Genomic DNA, 26422 nt, shown 5'->3' on the forward strand with positions numbered 1-26422 from the left:
CATAACAACATTGAGTCTGTCGTAGCGCCACCTGCTGACAAAAGGCAGTTTGGCTTATAACTCAGCTAAACAATGTTCGATCTGCCTGAAACTTGACATGGTTGATAAGATTCCTCTCCTGGTGACATCTACCTGCCAATCTTGAGTCACAGTCATAGCGCCACCAGCTGAGAGGAGGAGGTTTTGCATAAATCTGTGATTTTCTCAGATTTTTTAAATATATCGGCTTAAATTATTACTGTTCGCTGTTCTCTGTCATACTGAGGCCACCGGGCGGCGGTGAGCCCGGGTGCGAGGTCCCTATCATCGCTGCTTGCAGCTTTAATTTCCAGTTGTTTTCAATAAAATTTTTATATAAACATACTGTGCATATGCAGTTGGTGGTGTAAATATTTTAGGAAAGGTATTATACATTTGAGTGTTAGGTTATTATATAAAGTTGAAGTCAGAATTATTAGCCCCCCTGTTTATTTTTCCCCAATTTCTGTTTAATGGAGAGATATTTTTCAACACATTTCCAAACATAATAGTTTTAATAACTCATCTCTAATTACTGATTTATTTTATCAAGGTTAATTAGGTTAACTAGGCAGGTTAGGGTAATTAGGCAAGTTGTTGTATAATAGTGGTTTGTTAGAGACTATTGAAAAAAAGATTTAGCTAAAAGGTGGTAATAATTTTGTCCTTAAAATGGTGTTTATTCTAGCTGAAATGAAACAAATAAGACTTTCTCCAGAAGAAAAATTATTATCAGACATGAAGTGAAAATTTCCTTGCCCTGTTCAACATAATTTGGGAAATGTAAAAAAGAAAAGTAAATTCAAAGGAGGGCTAATAATACTGACTTCAACTATATATATATATATATATATATATATATATATATATATATATATATATATATATATATATATATATAAAGTTATGTTGGCTAGAGACTGTCTGCATAACTCTAACATGTACCGGGTCAAGCAGGACAGCTAAATATCTGCCACCAGGTTTACTGTATATGCATTTCACTGTTTACTACTAGCACATACTTATGTCCCTGTAGGGGAAAGTTAATAATGGAAAGCTGTAAAGCAAGAACTGAGGCCAGGGCTACAACAAAATAAAACACTTTAATGCTTTTTAAAATATTTATTTCTTGCATTTGATTACATTTATTTGAAAACTGCCTCAGATATATTTTGCACTGATTTTTGGTGGTGCAGTTTACTATAAGGGAGTAATTATCAACAGTTTCTGATGGTTGAACGTTGGAGGGATTTTTATGATCATGGTTTATGACCAACTTCAGAAATTTACAAGGAAAGTTATTGCATTACATTGACATTTGCGAGCAGGTTTACTAGCTCTTAAGAGCAAATGTTAGTTGTTTTCACTTTTAAATGTTTTTAACCTTTGTCCTGGTGGGGTCACTTCAAAGATAAAGGTATGTGATACATTTGGAGACCAATATTTGTTGCAAAACATGTCTTTCCAGTTTGCGAACAGTAATAGTAAGGCATTACATACATTTGATTCACTTGTTTTTATTAGTGATGTTAAAATAAAGCCCTGAATAGTAACATGACAAAAAATGCATACAATATTTAAGACAAACAAAATAGTGTGCTCAATTGGCATAGAAATGAAGCTTGAGCTGCTGAAATTCATACATTTAAAATGCTTGGTAATTCTTTTTCATTTTCAAGGTTTTTTTTATTATGTTTACATTTATAAATCGAAGATGATTCACCACAGTCTTCCAGAAGTCACACGGATAATTCACTCTGGGAAAAAAAACAAAACAAATTAAATTATTAGTTAAAGAGACAACAGTTACAATGCAACAGCACTTTTGTCAACTGTTTTAATCTTTTTTTTTTTTTTTTTTTTTACATTTAAAACATATATTAATTTTGTGAGCTGCTGATGATATTTCGTACTACTTTTAAATATATTTTTGTTTCATAAATGTTTAACAAACTTTTAATGGTTTAACTTTAAAGTTAAAGTTAAGAAAAGGTTAAAAATAGGGTTGGGTCGATACACGATCACGATGCTGAGCTGGCATTGCGAAAACAGCATACTGTTGGTTGGTTATTGGTTGTGCACCTTTTTTTCCCTACTAAGTTTGTCGATGCCATTATAAAGAAACAGATCACTCTGCATATTTATGCCAGAATCCCACTAAAAAAGTGATTGACAGGTGGTAATTTATGTGTTACTTATTTTTATTTGTTTATGATTTGGTTATGGGTAAAACAAATACATATAGTTGAAACAGTAGTCTACAAATAATTTATTCAGTCTGAATCAATTAATTATTCATGAATAATAAATTCATCGCCACCTACGACGATGATGCCATCGTCCATCAAAATGTTTCACATGAGACATCGTATGCCAAATTGGTCGACGTCACCCAACCCTAAGGCATAACAATTGAGAGCGTTTATTAATCTAACCAAATTGTCATTTTTCTAAAAAAACAAAAAAAAAAACAAAATAAACCCAGACTCTATTAATATATTTTTAATGTATAATGTAATAAAAGATTTACTGGACAATTTTTTTTCAGCAGATGAGATATGATGGTCAGAAACAAAAATGCCACACAAATATTCCCATTCGTCAGTTCCTGTTGTTTTTTAGTCCACTGTGTGAAGAGTTTCGGTTAGTGTGTTGCTCTTTAAGGGGTTTCATTATAAAATATCTTCTTTAAATATTTTTATGCCTATTTTTTTGTAAAAATTGTAAAATGTATTATTTATTTATTTATTTATTATTGCAGTTTTCACCACAAGTACTAAGAAGAGTGACAGTAAATGATGTACATTACTACGACTCTGTCTTCATTGTCTATGGTTTAACTTGTGTTCAGTCAGTTGCAACACACTGCATGAGAACACTACAGTTAGAATGTCAAAGTTACATTTTCGGTCACCCTACTTACATAAATGGACTATGATGTTAGTGTCCTGTACCCATTAGTAAGAAAACAAATCTGAGTTTTCTTAAAAATCTAAATTTGACTAAATATCTCCTGTCTGACAAAATTAAAAATGAAAAAGTTAATTTATATTACTTTTAAATCTGTGCTTTGCATTTCTATTTAAGTGCTATTTTGGAGTGTTAAGCATCACAGACAATCACATAAATTTCTGTTAAGCTTAAGAACACACTAGAGGTGTTTTAATTAATCACCACTGAAAATGTTAGAGATTTGATGTAGATGGGAATGAATCAGAGGTTACTATTGCACTGTAAGTAGCTTTAGTGATAATAACAGGAGTTGCCCTTCAATAGAAAATGTTATTTCTGACCCTGACACATGAAACAAACAGATGTAAATAAAGCTCAATAAGATACATAAGAGGTGGTTATTTCACACCTATTCTGACAACATACCTAGGATCGTCAGCTGTGTGCTACACTCAGCACGGCCTACAGAGTTTTCTGCCACTACTTTGTATTCTCCGTTGTCTTTGGCACTGACTCTTAAGATGAGCATGGAGCAGACGCCGCAGGTGTTTGAAATGTAGTAGTTGGTGTTGGTGTTCAGGCTGATGTTATTGCGGTACCAGGTGACGTGGGGCTTTGGATTGCCCTTCACCGCACAGCTCATGTAGCACTCATATTTCTCCGGGGTTGTGTGCATCTTTAGTGGCACCGTGAAATTGGGAGCGGAGTCAAAGTTGCAGGGTTTTGATGGAGGTAAGTTGAGGATGAACTTTTCTGCAAGACATCGGAAAACATGGGATTTATTCAATAGAGCAAAGAATCTGAAGGTGGAGACATACAGTTGAAGTCAGAATTATTATCCCTGCTGAATTATTAACCCCCTCTATATATTTTTCCTTCAATGTCTGGTTAACAGATTGAAGATTTGTTTTTACATTTTTAAACATAATGGTTTTATTAACTAATCTCTAGTAACTGGTTTCTTATATCTTTGCCATGATGGCATTACATAATAATTCACTAGAAATATTTTTTCAAGATACAAGTCACCTTAAAGTGATATTTAAAGGCTTTACTAGATTAATTAGGCAAGCTAGAGCAATTAAGCAAGTCATTGTATAACAGTGATTTGTTCTGTAGACAATCAACAAATATATATTGCTTAAGGGGGCTAATAATATTGACTTTAAAATGATTTTTTTAAATTAAGAACTGCTTATTATTATTTTATTATTTTGACTTTCTTCAGAAGAAAAAAATATTATCGGAAATACTGTGAAAAAATCCCTTGCTCTGTTAAACATCATTTGGGAAAAAAAAAAAAAAAATCACAGGACGGAGAATAATTTTGACTTCAACCGTGTTTGTATGTTTTTTATCAAGAGCAGACCAGATCTCACCTCTCTTCTTTACAACACCCCATTTCAGGGACTCGGATGGTTCTGAGAGGCCTATGTCATTTTTGGCATACACACGGAATTTATATTCCCGTCCTGGCGTGATGTTAACTGCTGTGAAGTTATTGTTGAATAAGCGGTCAGCCACTGTCTGCCAGGTTCGTTTGACAGAGTCGCGTTTCATCACCATATAGTGCAAGTGATTATCTCGTTTCTCATCAGATGAAGGTTCCCAGGAGACCGTCAGTGTTCCAGGGACATTTTCTTCCAGCTCCACTGGGCCAGGGGGTTTGGGATCATCTGCAAACATACCAGGTATCCACACCATCCATAAAGCATTCCTCAATATTATTTTAGAGACTTTATTCCAAGTAGGATGTGTACCTACTGTACAATAAATATGTATATATATATGTATATTTATACAACAGTTCTGTCTGGTTCTTCATTCTGATTGGCTGATAATTGTTTGATATTCTGCAAGTAACAGCAGTTGTACAGTCTCTTTACCCATTACTTTTATGTATTACTTCACCCACATACATCAACAAGCAAAGGACACTACATTTTGACATATTGCAGTTGTTGGACAACATAATGTACTTTTGAGGCTTTTTTTAGTTGACGATGTAGTTGTTTAGATTGCAACTATGCAGTTTATTTATAACGATAGTGTCCATGTTAAATTAGTTATAATTTTAGAGTTTCAGAGCATCAGCCACCATCAGCCTGTCTTAGCAGAACAAAGAATGTGATGGTTGACGTTCCACCCACAAGATGGTGTCAGAGACTGCGTAATAAGTCCTTGAAGGGAGAAAATCTCAGCGTTTTCTCAACGTTAGTTTCAAACTATAGCTGAACAAATTATAAATCAGGTAAGTGACATTCTAAGTCGATCTCTCTCTTTTGTATTTTTTTTCTATTGCTGTATTAATACCACAGAAACTGGTAGTGTATGTTTTGATTTGCATTTTTCGGCGTTAATTATTGTTATATCCCAGTTGCAACAGAGAAATACTGGGGAATGTCTCTAGACTGATGGCATTTCATGCCGTTTAGCCTTACAATCTTAAAATGTGAGCAAAAATGACCCATTTTGTCATCACTTTAGACACTAAGCTAGAGAATCATTCAAATACTAGCTCTAAAGTTACGTTGGTGGATTAGCAACAGTTTCTGCTGTTCTGACAGTTAGATGCAGATGTGAAGGTATGGCAGAAGAAAGTAGTTCCTAATACAAAGGGGTTATTGAGACTCTGTTTGATTTTCTTTGATTTTATACGCAAGATTATGCCATTGAACTGTTGTATAAATGCAATATCACACTCGTAGCAGTGCGATATCGCTGTATATCTGCACTGGTGGGGGCATTAAGTCACTCAGCCTGCGTCCTCGAGCCAGCACACACCTCCCATCAGTGGCGATATACAGCCTTATTGCACAGCTACTTGTGTGATATTGATATGTTCTGGAATGATCCGGTCATAAAACCCCATCAAACCATATGGATATGACTGATATCAGGGTACTTACCGTAGATCTAATGGCCCATTCAAACAAACAAAATAACTATATTAATGCTCACACAATTCACAATAAAATTTTGTGAATGCATGATAACAGCCTTCTGAGTCTACCAGTAGACGCAGAAGGCTCCTACTGGCCCATATCTATCAGCTGATAACCACTGATAATGCCCATTCAATCGAGTGATAACATTTGAATTGGCTGGGAATTCTATACTATAGAATACTGTTTTCCTTTTAATTCTATTCTATAGAATACTGTAACAAATAGCATCTGATATAATGTGAAGTATGTATATTTATATAATTTACCACACTTGGAAAGTGCTGTAACATTTTGAAAAAGCTAGAAAAGTGCTTATATTTGTCTTTGGTCAAGGTGTAAGGATTCAATATAACTTGAATGGCCTGAGGTTGAGTAAACAAACAGCACATTTTCATTTTTAGGTAAACTATCCCATAACCCTGAAATTGAATTGGCTGATATTGTTCAAGGTCAAACAATTATGTTTATCCAGAGACACTTCCTATGTGCAAAACCACAATAAAGTAATTATATTTCAGGACTGATGAACTTGCCCTTTATTAATGTTATTTCATTAATGTTAACTTATTAATGTCTCTTACCTGTCACTCTGATCTCAACACTGAACGTTTCCTGACCCACCATGTTCTTGACAGTAATGGAATAGATGCCAGAATCTGAACGCTCCGCCGAAGCAATCAGGAGTTGGGACATCCCATCTGCATTGCTTATGTTTACTCGTTTGGACACCGGCATTCCATCTTTCAGCCAGATTATAGTTGGTGTTGGGGATGCCTGTAATCGGGAGTTCATATTGTAATAAATTCAGACTTCTATTAATAAGAATATGTTGTAAATATAAATATTTTAGGTTACCTCAAAGTTTATGTTGACCCGAGCAGAATTTTCGGCTCTCACAACCATAAAACTCTTCATTTTGCGGTTGGTGAAGTTTGGCCTTACTGAAATAGAGTTTTACATCAAATAGTTAGGGCCCTATCATACACATGGTGCAATGTGGCCCAAGGCTTGACGCAATTGTTGTTTGCTAGTTTCAGCTTGGAGCAAAAGTTGTTTTGCATTTGCTCCACACTGTTTAAATAGCAAATGCATTTGCGCTTATATGTGCGCCCATAGGCGGTCTAGTCTAAAAAAGGAGGCGTTTTGAGACGCATTGCTGGCGCGTTGCTATTTTGAGAAACTATAATAGTCTGTTCTATAGACCAGAACAAAGCTTGTCTAAAGTCCAGCACAGAGCGCGTTAGTTGACCACCTTGCTTACACACACTGCTTAATACACACAAGATGTAGAGCAATATGCAAATAACTTTACATATGAAGAAAAAGAATTAAAATATTAAGGATATATATAGGATATAATAAGTATATTTATAGGATATAAATATAAATAATTATAATATTACAGAACATATTATTTTCTAGCCTACATAAATATAAAAACCATACTTTCATGCCTTCATCTCGGTTGGCTTTTTCAGTTTATTCGTGACTATTTGCTTTTGCATAATGTTATTATTATTAGCAGTGTTATTTATTATATGCATATTTATATTTGTTTTATTAAAAACAAGCTTAGATTTGCCCACCTGTCAGGTTTTAGACCATATGGGGCACAGCATGTGTATTTGGGTATAACTCAGTTTTTTGACCACACTTCGTTTTTATTGTTCATTTATTCGTTTGCTGGAAATTAGAACTGAATTTAGAAATAGTTTTGAAACCAATCTTTGCGCTTAACAAACAAATTGAATTATTTATAGGCTTATTGATGTCTGTGCATACAAGGTTTTCCTATCCACGATAGCGAAAGTAAAAGTAGATAATGAGAAGGCCTTATCTCTCATTCTCGCACTGTAGATCTCTGTTTAACTGTTTTCTCTCTAGAGAAGTGTTCAGTTTTTCCACGTACAAAGTCTGCCATGTAAATAGCAAATACACCATTGTGCGACGCAACTGACTCTTAAAGGGAATGGGAGATGAGACTCTGATTGGTTTATTCTTCAAAACACACCTATAACTCATTAAGAAAACAAGCTCAACCCTTTTAGACCATGTGCCACAGCACAAAGCGATTTTTTTCCGTCCTTATATTAGCAAAAGTGGATTCTGACACACCCTTAATGCGTTTGCGCCCTGCGCTTTGCACTTTGCACATGGATCATCAAAATAGAGCCCTTGTTAATTACATAATGCATGAAATGATAAGTAATTGTTGAGTATTTAAAACAAAGTTAAATGTTTGGACATTTCTGCATTCTATAAGTGCTATTTTTAATTAATTGATATTAAGTCATCAAAACTATAAAACTAAACTTTTTTTTAAACAACTTTGAGGAGCATTATGATGTATTAAAAGATATTGGATGAGTTAACATGATTTTCAATGGTTATGCTATTATTTCTTTGATTTATAAATAAATAAATCAATATAACTTTAATATAAAATTTTAGATTTGAATATAAAATACAGATATGATTTATACATTTTCAAAAAAAAAAAGTCCTTTGATTTGTCAGCTGGATCAATTTTGCGGGAAAAAAACTATTCAAAACCTGTAATTTAATAAATAATCACAACAAATATAATGTCCAAACTTTTAACTAGTGTACACGTATAAAAAAGAAATCATACTGTACCAGGTGGAGGCATGGCAATAATGTAGTTATCCAGATCCTTGGGTTCTCCATCACCACCTTCATTGGTTGCAACTACTCTGACCCAATACATAGCCATAGACTTGAGGCCAAGAATTGTGTAAGAAGCTGTAATAAGTGGGTTGGAGTTGCAGCGACCCCAGTCTATGCTCTCAGCTGGCCTTAATTCCACAAAATAACCTTTAGCTTCATCCTGGACGCCCTTCTCCTCCTTTGGTTTAGTCCAACTCAGAGACAAAGAACTGTAGGTGGAATCTGTAACTTTCAGGTCAATGACTTTACCAGGGGGTTCTGAAATCCAAAATTGAAGTACAGAAAGGTCAGATGTAGAATTATTATTTCTTTTCTTGCTCCTTTGTGCTATATCTCAGCAAACCTTAAACATCATCTTGCCCTATGAAAATGCTTTTTGACTTACTGCCATCGACTTACTTTTGGGATCTCTGGCTATCACAAATTCAGATGGTGCACTTGGTTCTCCAGCACCAGAGAAATTGATGGCTGACACACGAAATTCATATTCCATTCCTTCAACAACATCCTTCACATCATACTGTTTGCCTTGGGGAGGAAGGTGAGTAAAATATGCATAAGCGAAGGCCTAGAATGTTTTGCAGAAGTCACTAAGACAGCTTTGGGATTTACAAAACATAAACCTTTGATTGGCTCTTCAGGAGGGTTCACTTGACCCCATAAGTTGCTGCCCCTTTTGCGTTTCTCCATATTGTAACCGACAATGTTGGTTCCACCGGTGTTGGTTGGAGGTGTCCAGGCCAAAGTGATGCAGTTCTTGAAGGCACTCACCACTTTGGGTGTAGATGGTTGTCCAGGATATGCTGTAACAAATCAGCCTTTTTAATATAACAGTTTCAGGGGGGAAATCTAACTCCAGATCTACTGTGGTTGTTTTAAGGGATACATGTAGTCAAAAAATTAAATAGGTTATTCTGTTCAAATATATTTTCAGGGCTGCACATTTTGGCCAGAAAAGTTGATGATATATTAATGTAACTATGTAATGTTTTTCTAAATACTGTTTTAATAGTTGACTGTAAAATAGAACATTTATGGAAAACAATATATTTATTTTACAGAACAGCTAAACATTTACAATGTTTTAATTTCCTATTTTTAAAATGTAAATCAGTTTTATTTGTTTATTTATTTATTTGTTTATTTATTTGTTTGTTTGTTTGTTTGTTTGTTTATGTCAGAAACTATTGCCAAACATATGTGAGCAAATCCAATGTTATGGATGTGACATTTGCTGTAAAACTCAAAGCATAAATTCATATAGAAAATATATGTTAACATTATATTGAAGCAACTATTTATACTTTCCAGAACAACTGACCACAGAGTTAAGGGACCAGAAAAATATAAATCTGTAAACATGTCTATGGGTTTACAGTATAAAACATACTTTGAAAAAATTTTGTTAATTAAACTGTACAACCCAAAAGAAACAATGCTAATCAAAAGCATAAGTGTTGGCTCTCTGTTAAACAAAAATATTGGTTTTATTTAATTTATTATTTTCACATTTATAAGGAAAAAGTGTTGTTACGGATGTGACATCTCTTCGTTATGGATGTGACGGATATGATATTGCCACTTGTGTGTCTTTGGTAAATTAAAGAGAATAGTTTGAAAACAGTGACAAATGCATTTTTGAGTGTTTTTAAAGTACTGTAAAATACTTGCTTGCACAAAAAACCCAGAAGCGGTTTTCGTATTTTGGTGAAAGCTTAATTTTTTTCATGGCAAGGTTGACATTTGCATGGAATTGCTCATGTTGATTTTGCTGTCTTCAGTAGTTTGTTGTTGTGAATGGCCTGGTTCATTGTTATTAGCTTAAAAAGGATAAACAAAAGGCTCCACTCACACTATGCTTTCCGAACCATGCCCAGGCACATTTTCCGGTTCATTTGACAAGTGTGAGTTCTCCAAATCGGACCCAGGCATGGTTCAATTGGCCAGCCCAGGCCAAAGCACACCTGAGCCTGAAACTGAAGACCTAACATCACTTTTAAGGGACTGTTTCATATGGATTTATTCATCGTTCTTGCTTTTTAATGAATGCAAACTGTCGTAGTTTATCAAAGATGCATTTGCGGCTCTCACTGCACATCAACTGCACCTTCTTCAAACCTCCTAATACGTGCAGCACAAGGACTTTTATGATAATTTATAAGCGTCAAAAGTTGTGGATCTGTTCGGCAAAATATTTGACTGATGGTCACTGCATCCCAACAGCTAAAACAATGTAACTAAAGTAATCTCCACTTCCTGAGCGAGAGCGATTCTTGTCCTGACAAACTGAACAGTCGCATCATCGAGGACATAAGCGCGCTGAGGTTCAGAAGGCAAAATGCAATGTGAGTGCAGGCCATTCAGGGAGAGGGGGGACAATCGCGCTTTAGCACTGTTTAAGGCAACTGAACATAATGTGAGTTCGCCCTAAGAAGTGCAAGAATAACTGAAAACACATGTGCGAGCTTGTTATAAAAAGTTACGAAAGTCATCCAGTAAGCATACTAATCTGATGTGTGGACCTTCATGAATGTGTAAACCTAAAGAATACTTTGGTCTTAACCTATATTCAGATTTTTTTTTTCTAAACTTCAATACATTATCAGTACACATTTTAGTACACTATTTATAATCCAAACAAATGTAATCTCACCTTTGGTGCCAGCCTGGATATCACTAGTTTCATAAACATCACTGGTACCCTCTGCAGTCAAGGCTCTAATGCGATAGCAGTATTTCCTTCCATGGTCCACATCATTGTCCTTGTAATGCGGCTCCCCTGGGATGTTCCCAATTTTCATCCAGGTGTTGCGTCCAATTTGGTTGCGCTCCAAATAGTAGTTAATTATAGGGGAACCGCCATCATCCTTTGGAGGCCTCCACTTGAACTCCACGCAGGAGGATGAAGCTTCAATAACATCAACAGGTCCCATTGGATTGGTGGGTTTATCTGTATTACAAGAAAATCAATATTGAGTTCTTTTTTTTAAGGTGGTATACAGATTGCATTTGGATTATGAGTTAAAATCCTTTTCTCTTTACAATATTTAACAGTATTCTTCTTAATAATATGTGGCTCTTACATAGTATGTCTATCACCAACCTATTACAATGAGTTTTGATCGGGCTTCAATGGTTCCAAACTCATTTTTGAGCTTCAGCTTTATTTCTCCGCTGTCTTTGCGTTGGCACTTCACAAGTAGAAGGCGACTGTGAATGGATGACCTCTCAATCTTAATGTGATTATCCTCAAGCATCTCCTCACCCTCCTGGTACCACTGTATTTTCATTGGCTCACGACCTACAAACTCCAGTTTAAACGTTGCATTTTGGCCAACCTTGATTATCACAGGCTCTGAGAATTTAGCCAAGTCTTCTAGATTTATCCGTGGTGGGTCTGAAAGACAGCAAATGATAGTATATAAAAATTAGTGATTTATAGAAAATGCATCTCCATATTATCAGTCAAGGATCAACGAGAAACATTAATTACCCTCCACAACCAGTATTGCCTCAGTTTTACGCCCATCTGCTTCAAAACGGTACTTTCCATTGTCATCCTCTGTGCAGTTTGATACAACAATTTTATGAACTGCTCCATCTTTGACAATCTTCAGATCATCTGTTGCTGTTATCTGTAGAGATATTTAAAAATATATATATATTTCCTGAGTAACAAATGCTCTTTCAGTTCATGTATAAACTAATATCTGTTATATTTGAGGATTTGTATACACACTGGGACTTTAAGAATGGGTTTTAACCCTGTGCTTACCTCTATTCCATCCTTATACCAAATGCCATCACAGTTCTCACTGCTGAGTTTGCAGACCATTTCAGCTGTCTGACCAATGATGGCATGAACATCTGACAGCCCACTGGTGAAGTGAACTCCTGGGTCTGAACAACAGGTGCATTAACAACAGTATTGTATTTACAACACTATTACAAATATGCCTCACTGTGTTTACTTGCATCATGAAAATAGTTTTCAAAATAGGCGCACAAGTATAGAAATTCCTTGCTTTAGTTTTATTTGGTTCTGCTATTCCTCATAATTCAACGTCTTTCAATAAAGTGTGTGGAATTTTATCAGGTTATCAACATGCAAAACAGCCAACGGAAATGCTGTGTTTAAGACTGAATTTACAATGTTACATTGGGGTTAGAGCTGCACAATATCGAACAAATCTTACATTGCGATATTTAGTTTTGCCGCAATATGCGATTTTGTTCAGTTAGATTAACTGAGATGAGTCTTTTTCTATGAAGTGCATCCACATAAATTATAATAAATTGCAAGTAAAAATACATAAATAAACAGTGGTTTTCTCAGGAGTCTAACAGTATTCAAGTACAGAATTTGAACAATAAAACCTAAAATAACATGGTCATCATCACATAAATAATTATGAAAAAATAATATTTAATAAGGTCTTTATTTTTTAAATCTTTAATAAATAATCCATACCTGTGATGTGGCTATTGCAGATACTCAAATTGCGATGCTCAAACAATATATTGTTCAGCCCTAATTGGGATATACTCAGCTCTTAATTTGTGCCGGAACAGTCCGGATCCGGCACCTCTGAAATCTCATTTTACAGATCCCCCTACTCACCCGCCCTCCTTCCCCGTAAGCTGTTCACTTTCACTTTGTTCCACAACTCCCCAACCCTCTTCACTTTCGTCCGCGACAACCAACGCTCGCCCCGGCTCTTAATTTATATCTGTGACACCCCTCCGCTATCCTCCACTACGGCCTGCTATGGGCACCTCGACACTAACAAACTTTGAATGATTAGGGTTGGTTTGAGACACGTTTGCCTTTCGTACGATTGTAGCACAAATCCTGAGTTAATAGTTAAAGTAGCTACGTTTTGTGAAACAAAAACATTTAGTACAGTGGAACCAGTTGTGTCCAGTTCTTAAACTTATAACCCAGCACAATCTCTTAAAAAATAACATAGGCATTTTTTACCAATGTGTGAAATAGTTATTTTATATAAAGAAAGTGTACTATTTTTATAAGGTGTGTCCCCAAGCCCTACCCCTAACCCAACCATCATTGGGAATTAAATTATAATTTAAATTATATTAAAATGCACAAACACAATTGTACAATTGTTTCCAAACTAGCCTCTAAATCAAACAGTTAAAAGAGTCACATAATGGTTTAATTAGTAAATCAGAACAGCCAGCTTACCTATAACAGTGTCTGGAACTAAAGGCCCAGTCCTCACTCTTTTCCTTGGCTCCTCTTTCGTTGGCTCTTCTTCTGCCTGAGGTGGAGCAGCTTCCTCTGTTTTTGGCTTTTCCTCCCTAACCTCTGGCTCTGGTTTGGGCTCAGCTTCTGGCTCCTCTATTGGACCCTCAGATTCTTGTTTAATTTGAGGTTGAGGCTGAGGTTTAGGCTTTGGTTTGTGTGGTTCTGGTGCAGCAGGTTGCTCTTCTGCTGGTTTCTCTTCCTCTTTGGCAGCTTCTTCCTCAGCCTGGATCTGCTTCATCTTCTCAATCCTCTCCATCCTCTCATCACGCTCCTTCTGCAGCTTCTCGCTCTGCTCCGCCGCAATCTTCATCAGATCTGCGCCTCCACCACCTGCTTGAGTGGTTTTGCGTACTGCTTTCTTGCCCCTCTGGTTGGGATCTGGGTCAGCTGTTCCAAGGGCAGACCAACATAGAATTGAGGTGTTAATATTCCGGTCATTGAAGGGAAAACTTCCTGGATGTCTGCATGAGACTGCACACGTACATCCCGCTCTTAATGATGTAATGGACATAAATGGCCACTTGAACAATGCAGGGAAGATTTCTTTTGTGCTACTTCTTCATTTTGATTTTTAAGTATTAATTTTACTTTCTCAGAATGAAATTATTTATGAGACTTGTCAGGTCGCTCTGTATTAAGCTGTGCAATTGAAGCAACCATTGTGGAACTTGATCATTCATTAATTTAAATCATTTGAATTTTGACTACAATGTGAACAAATGATTGAGTTTTAGATGAGTTTTAGAGTCAAATCATCTTTGCATCTGTAAAGTGATAATGCCAACGTCAACATTGAGTCAATGAATATTTCTTACACAACCCCTACTGGATGGATGGATGGATAAATAGATCAATGATATAGATGGATGGATGGATAAAACAATGAGATGGATGGATGGATGGATAGAACAATGAGATGGATGGATAGAACAATGGGATAGATCAGGGGTGTCCAAACTTGGTCCTGGAGGGCAGGTGTCCTGCAGATTTTAGCTCCAACCTGCTTCAACACACCTGCAAGGATGTTTCTAGAAAGCCTAGTAAGAGCTTGATTAGCTAGCCCAGGTGTGTCTGATTGGGGTTGGAACTAAACTTTGCAGGACACCGGCCCTCCAGGACTGAGTCTGGACATCTCTAAAATAGATAGATGGATGGAACAATTAGATAGACAGACAGACGGATAGACAGATAGATAGAAAGATAGATAGATAGATAGATAGATAGATAGATAGATAGATAGATAGATAGATAGATAGATAGATAGATAGATAGATAGATAGATAGATAGATAGATAGATAGATAGATAGATAGATAGATAGAATGGATGGAACAGTTGAATGGATGGATGTGTGGATGGATGGATGAATGAATGAATAGAACAATAGGATGGATGGATTGATGGATGGATGGATGGATAGAAAAATTGGATGGATGGATGGATGAATGAATAGAACAATGGGATAGATGGATGGGTGCATGGATGATTGGATGGATAGATAGAGAGACAGACAGACAGACAGACAGACAGACAGACAGACAGACAGACAGACAGACAGATAGATAGATAGATAGATAGATAGATAGATAGATAGATAGATAGATAGATAGATAGATAGATAGATAGATAGATAGATAGATAGATAGCATTTGATTTTACCTTCGACTATCAGCCAGGCGTTACAAGACTTCATACCAGCCACAGCTGTGTAGATTCCTTTGTCCACTTGCATACAGTCCTTCACCACCAGTTTATGGATTAGCATGTCTTCAGAAACAGAGATATCATACTTTTCGCCATGTTCCAGAGGAACGTTCTTGCCTAGCCAGGATATCTTAGGGAGCGGAGCAGATAAGAGGCACTCAAACACGGCATCCTGTCTTTCTATGGCCTTCACTTCCTGAATCTTTACCAAGAAGTCTGCCGCCGGAACTGGAAATGTGAAAAAGACATTGTGGTAACATCTAAATTTACTTGTTTTATGTTCAAAAAATGCTCTTATTTTATTGAATACACCTGAATAGCAAAACAGTAACAGTTATACAGTACAGTTGGGTCCATAAATATTGGGACATCAACACAATTATAGCACTTTTGGCTCTATACACCAACAAAATGGATTTGAAATGTTTTTCTATGTGCTTTAACTGCAGATTGTGAGCTTTAATTTGAGGGTATTTACATCTAAATCAGGTGAATGCTATAGGAATTACAACAGTTTCAATATGTGCCTCCCACTTGTTAAGGGTCCAAAGGTAATGGACAATTGGCTTCTAAGCTGTTCTGTGGCCAGGTGTGTGTTATTTCCTCATTATCCTAATTACAATGAGCAGATAGGTCCTGCGTTCATTTTAAGTGTGCTTCTTGCATTTGGAATCGGTTGCTGTCAACTCTCAAGATCAGATCCAAAGAGCTGTCACTATCAGTCAAGCAAATCATCACTAGGCTGAAAAAACAAAACAATCCCATCAGAGAGATAGAAAAAAACATCAGGCGTGGCTAAAAAAACTGTTTGGAACATTCTTAAAAAGAAAGAACGCACCAGTGAGCTCAGCAACACTAAAAGACCTGGAAGACCATGGAAAACAACTGTGGTGGATGACCAAAGACTTCTTTCCCTGGTAAAGAAAAACACCCTTTACAAAAGTTGGCCAGATCAAGAAAACTCTCCAGGAAGTAGGTGTGTGTCAAAGTCAACAATCAAAAGAAGACTACTCCAGAGTAAATGCAGACAGTTCACCACTAGATGTAAAACATTGGTGAGCCTCAAAAAGAGGAAAGCCAGATTAAAGTTCTAAAAAAAAACCTTCACGGTGCTGGAACAACATCCTATGGACAGATGAGATCAAGATCAACTTGTACCAGAATGATGGGACAAGAAGAGTATAGAGAAGGAAAGGAACTGCTCATGATCCTAAGCTGTGCAGCATGGTGGTAGTAGTGACATGGCGTGGGCATGTATGGCTGTCATTGGAACTGGTTCTCTTGTATCTACTGATGATGTGACTGCTGTCAAAAGCAAAAGGATGAATTCTGAAGTGTTTCAGGCAAAATTTTCTGCTCATGTTAAGCCAAATGAATGACCCAAAGCATTCTGCAAAACCAACCAAAGAGCTTTTGAAGAGAATGAAGAGGAATTTTATGCAAAAGGATTTGCAACCAAGTATAAAAAAGTGAAAGTTTAATTTATGATTATTGTTCTGTCCAATCAATTTTGGTCCCTTAACAAGTGGGAGGCACATATCCAAAATGTTGTAATTCACATAGCATACCTGATTTGGATGTAAATTTATTTAAAATATATTTTCTAAAAAATATATACATTTCTAAAATAAATTAAAGCTGGCAGTCTCAGTTAAAGCACATCTTGTTCGCTTCATTTCAAATTGTCCTAGTGTATACAGCTAAAATCTTAGAATTGTGTTGATGTCCAAATATTTATGGACCTAACTGTATATGTACAGTTATAATGCATTCAGTTTATTCACCTTGTGGTATTTTAGCTTGCTACATTTATGTGCAAAAGGAGATGTTTTAGCAGAATTTTCAAGCTGCTTTTCTATTCAGTGCCATTGGATATTGAATTGCTGTATTCTTTAAAGCTGAAAAAGCTGGGTAAAAAGTGTAGAAAATTTAAATAGTCGTTTTTCTCATTTGAACGGTTTGAAAGATTTGAAAGCTGCTGTGATGATTTGAGTGTATAATGACTCAGGTTCTTCAAATGTGTCTGTGTCATATTGCAATCTACTTTCTTTGTACGAGAAAGAAGATTTGTGGCATTCCCCAAAATATAGTTTTGCACAGAAGAAAGACATTTCTAAATATTGAAAATATATGATGGCGAGTAACAGAACAAAATGACTGATCATTTGCTCTCAAAGCCCATTGTCATTTACATCCTACTATATGTCTGACTAGGTCAAAATTGAGTAAATCACAGTGCATGATTCATATAAATGCTCTCCTCCCAGAAATTTTGCTTCTGAAAAGGGAAACTCATACAAATCCATATGTTATATGGTCAGCCACAGAAATAAACTGTATCCATTCCCTTTCTCTGATAATACTCAGCGAGCCTTTGCTGAATTCAGTTTAAAAAAGAGGGTTGTGCTGGTGCATGCTGATAGTAAATCTGTCCCTAAATAGGGAGAGTAGAATATTTTCTAAATGCTTAAAGCTCACTTTTAAAGTCAGTGGAGAAAACATTGACTCCTTCAATATCGACTTGATACAATCCAGCATCCTCTGGATTCAGACCGCTAACACTGAAGATGAATTTTCTGCCGACTTGACGCAGAGAGTGTTTCTCGTCTGTGTCAAAGGTAAATGGAACCATAACACCATCCTGTGACAAACAAAATCAGGTATGTTTATTATTATTTGCATTATTTTTTAAATAAAGTAATTAAAAATGACTTATTTTTAACCTTGAAGAGGAAGATTTTGGCATTGGGGTCTTTGAGATCCATTTCAAACTCAAATTCGGCACATCCCGGCGTCTTGACTTCAATATGTTTCAGGTTGCTCAGGTGTTCAATGTACTGTTAGGAAAGCAAAGGCAAGTTAAAAATACCCTTTCGAAATTTTCAAAAGCTACCTCAGAGGCTAGATTTACTGAGGCATTTAGCACATGCACTTCCTGAGCAAAAATAGTACTAGAGGCCAGTGAGCTATTTCACACATTCACTTTCAGTGCTTGTGTATTAATTAGCTGTGTAGCGGTGCTTGTATTCATTCTGAACTGTCACGGTACAGGTGTTATAGTTTGATTCATGTGCTTTGATGATGAATACGATCAGTCCAGATGTGCAAGTCACTAGAGTTTGGAGAAAAGAAAGAAAAGAAAAAAACTTAGGATGCTTTGAGTTTCACACAGAACATGCCTGTGCGTCTGAAAATGCGAGATGGAGCGCTCAGGAATGCTTCCATCAAATAAAACAGTCATACAAACTTGCCACTGTAAAACTGGCATGCGCATATAAGGAGGCCGAGTTCCTTCTCTATACACACATACACATTAGAGTGTCCACTGTGCCTACTGTTGCAATAACAACAGATACATGGCCTTCTTATGTTATCATTTTTAGTTAAAAGAGATTTCAGTTTTGAAGCTTAATGAAGCTAAAATTTTATGAACATTTTTTTTATTGTTCTATTAATTTTGGACTTTTGTATCTCAAGAAGCTTTGGAGTTCTGTAGATGCTTGTGACAGAACAATTATTCCTGCTCACTGAAACTAAAAAAACAAGCACACTGCAAAAAAAAAAAAAAAAAAAAAAAGGTTTTTTACTTAGATTTTTCGTCTTGTTTCTATTCGATATATATTAAAAAATAATTAAATCATGAAGCATTTCTTAGACAAACACAAAATACTTTCTTATTAAAAAAAAAAAAAAAAAAATATATATATATATATATATATATATATATATATATATATATGTATATGTATATGTATATATATATATATATATATATATATATATATATATATATATATATATATATATATATATATATATATAATATCAACTTTAATTGAGCTTTTACTTAAAACAAGCCAAATAATCTGCCAACAGGATAAGCTAAATAATTTTTTTTTTCCCTTTGCTTATTTTTTGCTTGTAAATAAAGTAAATCTAAGTACACTGAAAGCAACGATTCAAAGATCCTTGGATTTACAAATCTTTTTTAAGGTATGTTGTTGTAAACAATTTATTTAGGCTGAATTTAAACAAATTAAGTTGAACATGACTAAATTTTATTTGTTTAGTTTAATTCAACCCATAAACAATGCCACAATTTCGCAGAAATTATTTGTTTCAGTGTAAGTAATCATATTTTGCAGTGCACTGGGGATTTATTGCCTATTCCTGTTGTATCAAACCAGTATGTATGTACAGACCCAAGATTTCTGTGTACCGTTGCACCTCTAGTGTTATTATGTAGTAGGGATGTCCCGATCAGAGAGAGAGAGAAATGGAGTTTACTTTCATTTTCTCCAGCAGTGAAATAGGGGCTTCTACTGTAACTTCAATGTCAATGAATAACCGTCCAGCAAACATACGCAGTGAATTATGCATCGTATGCATCTTAATGACTTGCGGTTTCCTCCATAGCCATAGTATTTTACCATGACATAGTGCATATGAGATACATGACGTCAGTACAAAATAACCGATTATGATCTACTACTGAACCAATACTGAATTGTCCTCATCTACATATTCATCTATATATTCGAGTCCTGGTTGGGAAGTAACATCCGATTCCGATCGAGTCTGAAACCGCGTGATCGGGCCTGATTTCCGATCACAAGATTGAATCTGGACTATGTAGTATAAAATGTAAAGTAGTATATAATGTAAATCAATTAAATGTAATATTTAGTTTAATGTATTTTGTTAACTGAGTAATTTAAGAATATTTCAATGGTACATCTTGACTTTTCACTGTTCATTTGTAGCTCACCTGTGACTGCTGCTCTTCTATTTCCCTTTTCTTCTCATTCAGTTTCCTCAACATCCAACGAAAATCTGTCACCCCATATTCAGCACAGATTCTCTCGTAGTCTTTCTTATCAGCACTCAGCAACAGTTCCCAAAACTTTTCATCGACTTCTCCATCTTTCTTCTTCTCTTTTTGTTCAGCTCTGTGAAATCACAATACAGCCTTAAATGCCTTCCAGGGATGGCCAGAGTCAAGCCGGACACATTCAGGTGCTTATTTTCAATTGAACATACATGTTAACAGAGCATTTAAAATGTAAGTTGTGCTAAAATCATCTTTGGTGTGATCAATGAGAGCTTACCGTGTCCTCAGGTTCTTTTTCAGATCGGCTGCTGCTTTCTCTCGTTGCTCTGAAAGTAATTTGAATTTCAATATATTCTATTGGAGGTTGCATTTAATATATACGTTAATATATAAAAGTTTAGCTTGTTTATAGATGCAAACAGACCTATTCTCGAATCCTGCATGGCTTTGCTCTTCTTGAACCCAACTGAACAAAAAAGCAAAAAAAACAGAATTGTTGTTTTCCTCAGCACGGCTGATTCAGATAATTGATTCACTTGTTTTATTTGTACTCGCTGCTTGCCAGAGATAAATGTCTCAGGTACAATTGGAAAAGGTTTTTGCACTGACCTTCAATCACATTGAGTGTGACCGTGACTACAGCACGTCCATACTCATTACTTGCAAAGCATTTGTATGTGTCTGCTTGATCAACTCCAACATTGGGCATCTAATAAACACAGTTTGGTTTTAATTATTGGCAGCACAAAAGCACATGTTTGTAAGAGCAGTTCCTTTAAAACTCTTAAGGTTAACCTAGATAACGCTTAAAACTTTTTCTAAAGGCACTTTTAAAGTAATAAACACGCCTGTTTTTCCTTTAAAATGAGTTTAAAGTTATCTGGCCTTGAATAAAGTATAGAGCTGTGCAGACACCTGTATGTATTTGTAGTGAGTGTGTACAGTTATATGCAGTTGAAGAAAAAAAACATTAACTCTTCTGTATATTTCTTATTCCTGAAAAAAAATATTGTAAGAGTTGTTAGAGCAACAAATAATACCTTGACTTTTAGTTGATCATTTTAAAAAAGGGGCAGATGGTAGATTTTTCAGATGAATTATAAGTTAATCTGCATCCCAATCATACTGCAGAAGACCTATTGGAACCCGCATGGACCCAAGATTCTCATAGAAATCAGTCAAGTTTGGTGAAGGAAAAATCATGGTTTGGGGTTACATTCAGTATGGGGGTGTGCAAGAGATCTGAAGGGTGGACAGCCTGAGGTATCAAGAGGTATCAAGACATTTGTGCTGCCCATTACATTACAAACCACACGAGACGTCAAAATCCGAAGCAGGATGGCGCTCCTTCTCATACTTCAGCCTCCACATCTAAGTTCCTTAAAGCAAAGAAGGTCAGGGTGCTCCAGGATTGGCCAGCCCAGAAACCAGACAATGAACATTATTGAGCATCCTGTCCTAATTAAATAATTAATGTCCTAATTAATTACTGTCCTAATTTAATAGAACAGTACTTGAAACCTTACTGTCCTATTTAAATAATAAAAAACCAAGGCATGATTACATTTTATTTTAGTAAAATAATCGTAATCTAGAATCCTTTGCCATTCAAATAAGCCACTTCTGATACCAAATGATCACCTAGAAGTCAACTTATTAAGTTATTTTTCCTAAAACTTAGGCGACAAGACTTTTGTCAGGTAGTGTACTGTATATACATGCATATTTTTCAACACATTTCTAAACATAATAGTTTTAATAACTCATTTCTAATAACTGATTATTTTTATTTTTGCCATGAAGACAGTACATAATATTTTACAAAAAATATTTCTATACAGCTTAAAGTGACATTTAAAGGCTTAATCAGGTAGGCAATATAGGGTTATTAGGCAAGATTGTTTGTTCTGTAGATTATCGGAAAAAAAATAACTTAACGGGACTAGTAATTTTGTCCCTAAAATGTTTTTAAAAAAATTTAAAACTGCTTTTATTCTAGCTGAAAAAAAGTACTTTCTCCAGAAGAAGAAATATTATCAGACAAACTGTGAAAATTTCCTTGCTCTGTTAATCATTATTTGGGAAATATAAAAAAAGAAAAAAGAAATTCAAAGGCGGGCTAAAACTGTGTATATTAGTTACAAGTATTCAGCTTAAAGTGCAATCACAAGGCTTAATTATGCTAATTAGGAAAACTAGGCAAGTAATTGGACAACAGTGTTTTTTTTTCTATTCCTTGTTTAACACTCAAATACATAACTTTTAATTACATTTCATTTATTTTTGTGCAATTTTGGTTTATATATTTATACCACGAATTCTATATATTTTAATGTTTATAAATGTTATAGATATTTTTCTGATACCCATTATATCTTACTACTATATCACTCATTTGTTCTATAATAGGAATAAAATCGTACACATTTTGAAATTAAATGATTTGAGTGAATTTTTCAGAGCTTAATATGCAGTTACACGATACACATAAAACTAAACATGTGCCCTTTTGTGTTTAGTTTTGTATCCACATTTAGTAGAATACATGTTTTATCTAAGAGGGTTTGAGTGTTCCCTTGTTTGTTCACGCACTTGTTATTTTTATGCAAATGAATGCTAATTTGCAGATAAAACGGCACCTGTAATTGATGTTCTCCTAAGATCGGATCATACGAAACAATATATCTTTCAGGATTAGATGTATCTCCATTGTTCCGAGCCCATGTCACAGTTGGTGTTGGATCTCCAGTGACAATGGCTTTGAAGAATGCAAACTTTCCTGTAAAGAGGGTTTAACAAAGCCACTTGAGTACTTGTAAAAATACCACCCTTTTCTTTCGGCATTAAAGATGCTTTGAGCTGCTGTACATTACCTTCCTGAATAGTCAAGGCGATGGGTTTGCGAGAGAAGTCAGGATGACTTTTTCCTGCTGGGATTTCCTGCACAAACTGTGTGATCATCACTCCCGGGACTTTAGATCGCTTCTTGATGGCCACTGAGGAACAAAAAGAGAACGGAAAGTTTAAAGCTGCGCTACTTTAAATGTGAAGTCAATTGATTTTGAAACAGTTCTCACTGAGAAAATGTTTGAACTGAAATATATGACAATGAAAATCTACCTTGCCCAGGAGCAGTGGGTTCCTCTTCCTTACTTTTTGTAAATTTCATCTTGGCATGCAGGATTCAGTGAACTCTGTGAGGTGAATAATAGCAGTGATCAAATAATAACTCAGTTTCAAAGGAATAGCTCACCCAAAATGGTTTGCAAATTGAAAGTTCTGTTATTGTTTGCTCATTTTTTTATATTCTTCCAACTCTGCATTTTTTCTGTAATCTGTAGGGGGAAATGGCATGAGATATTTTGTAGCGTCTTCACAAAAGGAATCTTTAACTCTATTTTATACTCTGTTAATTAAAGAATTGCAGTAATCGGACCATTAAGTCAGTGATTTGAACTCAAAAGCTGGATCAGTGAACAATTTATTTTGAGATGTGTTTTTTTTTTTTTTTCAGTTCACAAATCATTCCGAATGATTTGTTCACAAATTGGACGGATTAGTAGAATAATGGAGCCGCTGAACTTGACTGAATCGATGGCTCTCAAATTGAGCACGTTTATATCAGTGAATAATAAACTGGTTTCTACAGATGTTGTTCTTGATGTTGAATTGTATAGATTTCGTCTGTTGAATAGGTGTTGTGAGGTTCTGACAATTATAGAAGGTCGCTGGTTCGAGCCTGTGCTGTGACAGTTGGCGTTTTTCCCTGTATTTGCATGGGTTTCCACCGGGTGCTCCGGTTTCCCCCACATGTCCATAGATAGATAGATAGATAGATAAATAGATAGATAGATAGATAGATAGATAGATAGATAGATAGATAGATAGATAGATAGATAGATAGATAGATAGATAGATAGATAGATAGATAGATAGATAGATAGATAGATAGATAGATAGATAGATAGATAGATAGATAGATGGGTAGGTAGATAGTCAAAATCAAACTCAGCTTTATTGTCAATTCAACCACATTTACAGGACATATACGTAGAGAATCGAAAATACGTTACTCTCAGACCCTAGGCACCTAACATATAATGCTAATACAAAAAGTCAAGTTTTAAGAAAGAATTTACAATAAATACAATTATACATAAAATGTAATCTAAATATATACCTTAAATTTAGTCTAAATATATACATAAAATGTGATCCGAATATATACATAAAATGTAACCTAAAGAATAAAAAAGAAAGACTAAAATTTTTTAGTCAATAAAATACAATACAATACAAAAACATTAAGGGCATATGGCAATGAGTGCAAACCAGAGTTGTGCAGATAGAGCCGTATATCATGCAAAAAGGCTTGTAAATATGAGAATTATGATAAAGTGACAGTGTCTGGATGGATGGATGGATGGATGGATGGATGGATGGATGGATGGATGGATGGATAGCTAGATAGATAGATAGATAGATAGATAGATAGATAGATAGATAGATAGATAGATAGATAGATAGATAGATAGATAGATAGATAGATAGATAGATAGATAGATAGATAGATAGATAGATAGATAGGTGGGTGGGTGGGTGAATTGGGTAAGCTAAACTGTGCATATGTCTAAATAAGTGTTTATGGATGTTTCCCAGTGATGGGTTGCGGCTGGAAGGGCATCCGTTGCATAAAACGTATGGTGGATAAATTGGCGGATCATTCCGCTGTAGCAACCCCAGAAGGGACTAAACCTGAAAAGAAAATGAATGAATAAATGAGAAACTAAACTATTAATAATGTTTACTTAATACAATTCTGAAGAAATTCTTGAAGAATACAATCTCTGACTGAACTCGTATTCGCTTTACCATGTTTTGCCCTTAAGGTTTGTATTTATATTAGTTTTATTAAAGTTTTAGCTGGAGTTGTACTTTGTGAACTTATGTGCACATCTAACAAACCGTAGTTTTGTTGTCATTGTCACCAAGTTCAAACTCATTTTAAACACAGAGAAATTGCATTTATCAGCCAGTACATCAGTGTATCTATTTCACTTCTTATCTGTTAATAAGATGAGGTTGATGAGGTTGATACAGATAATCTTTAACTCTGCAGCGAATTTTCTAAAATTAGAGCAAAGTTCAGGAATTTGTTGCATTTGGGGACAAAAAAGAAACTTCTCAAGAAGTGGTTCTGATTAGAAATCATAATGAATCTTTGACTCAGATTATGTCTGTTCCCCGAGGCAGGAAGCATGGAGCTTAGCGGCAGGGCTAAGCTAAGAGTCTCTGTCAGCTTTTCTCCACAGCAACATGAACACTCCAGCTGTCTAGAGTGTAATTCATGGGCCGGTCACAGTAGGGAAAAAAGCTGGCAACAGTGTCACTTACAGCAATCCGCAACCTCAGGATTTAAGCAATATGTCTACTACAGGAATGTAATGCTGACACATTTTGAGTAAACCTCAGATCTGCTGAAGTCTCTATTAGTTTGGCTTCTCAGAATGAAGAGAGAGATGAACATTGTATTTGGAGGTGACTCGGAATTAGTTAAACCTTTTCTTTAGATTTCAGATTATTATTATTATTATTCATTCATTTTCCTTTGGCTTAGTCTCTATTTCAGGGGTCGCCACAGTGGATTGAACTGACAACTATTCTACCCTATGTTTTACGCAGTGAACGTCCTTTCAGCTGCAACCCAGTATTGGAAAACACCCATACACACTCATTCACACACACACACTCATACACTACAGACAATTTTGCTTACCCAATTCACCTATAGCGCATGTCTCTGGACTGTGGGGGAAACCGGAGCACCCGTAGGAAACCCATGCCAACATGAAAACATGCAATCTCCAAACAGAAAGGCCAACTGGCACAGCTGGGAAACAGTGACCTTCTTGCAGTAAGGCGATGTGGCTAACCACTGAGCCACAGTGCTCTCCCCTTTATTTTATTATATTATTCATTAATTAATTTATTTATTTATTTTCGGCTTAGTCCC

General features: G+C 35.5%; 1 protein-coding gene across 2 annotated transcripts in view; it reads right to left on the reverse strand.

Moving 5' to 3' along the window:
* Positions 1-1515: 1515 nt before the first annotated feature.
* Positions 1516-26422, reverse strand: part of igfn1.3 (immunoglobulin like and fibronectin type III domain containing 1, tandem duplicate 3) — a 30826-nt gene continuing 5919 nt past the window's right edge. For both annotated transcript variants that reach the window (XM_005168775.5, XM_021477273.2), the window contains 23 exons: positions 23530-23603; positions 23283-23405; positions 23049-23188; positions 21019-21118; positions 20834-20875; positions 20687-20735; positions 20347-20527; positions 18302-18415; positions 18057-18219; positions 15534-15806; positions 13813-14262; positions 12382-12506; positions 12100-12241; positions 11710-12003; positions 11260-11556; positions 9230-9409; positions 9006-9134; positions 8556-8864; positions 6774-6859; positions 6500-6692; positions 4350-4646; positions 3397-3723; positions 1516-1775 (listed from right to left, as the gene is read on the reverse strand). In XM_005168775.5, the coding sequence (XP_005168832.1) occupies positions 1771-1775; positions 3397-3723; positions 4350-4646; positions 6500-6692; positions 6774-6859; positions 8556-8864; positions 9006-9134; positions 9230-9409; positions 11260-11556; positions 11710-12003; positions 12100-12241; positions 12382-12506; positions 13813-14262; positions 15534-15806; positions 18057-18219; positions 18302-18415; positions 20347-20527; positions 20687-20735; positions 20834-20875; positions 21019-21118; positions 23049-23188; positions 23283-23405; positions 23530-23578 (4068 nt within the window). In that variant the 5' untranslated portion in view covers positions 23579-23603 and the 3' untranslated portion in view covers positions 1516-1770. The remainder of the gene's footprint in view (positions 1776-3396; positions 3724-4349; positions 4647-6499; positions 6693-6773; positions 6860-8555; positions 8865-9005; positions 9135-9229; positions 9410-11259; positions 11557-11709; positions 12004-12099; positions 12242-12381; positions 12507-13812; positions 14263-15533; positions 15807-18056; positions 18220-18301; positions 18416-20346; positions 20528-20686; positions 20736-20833; positions 20876-21018; positions 21119-23048; positions 23189-23282; positions 23406-23529; positions 23604-26422) is intronic.

Source organism: Danio rerio, chromosome 6, assembly GCF_049306965.1.
Source record: "Danio rerio strain Tuebingen ecotype United States chromosome 6, GRCz12tu, whole genome shotgun sequence".
NCBI classification, from domain to species: Eukaryota; Metazoa; Chordata; class Actinopteri; order Cypriniformes; family Danionidae; genus Danio; species Danio rerio.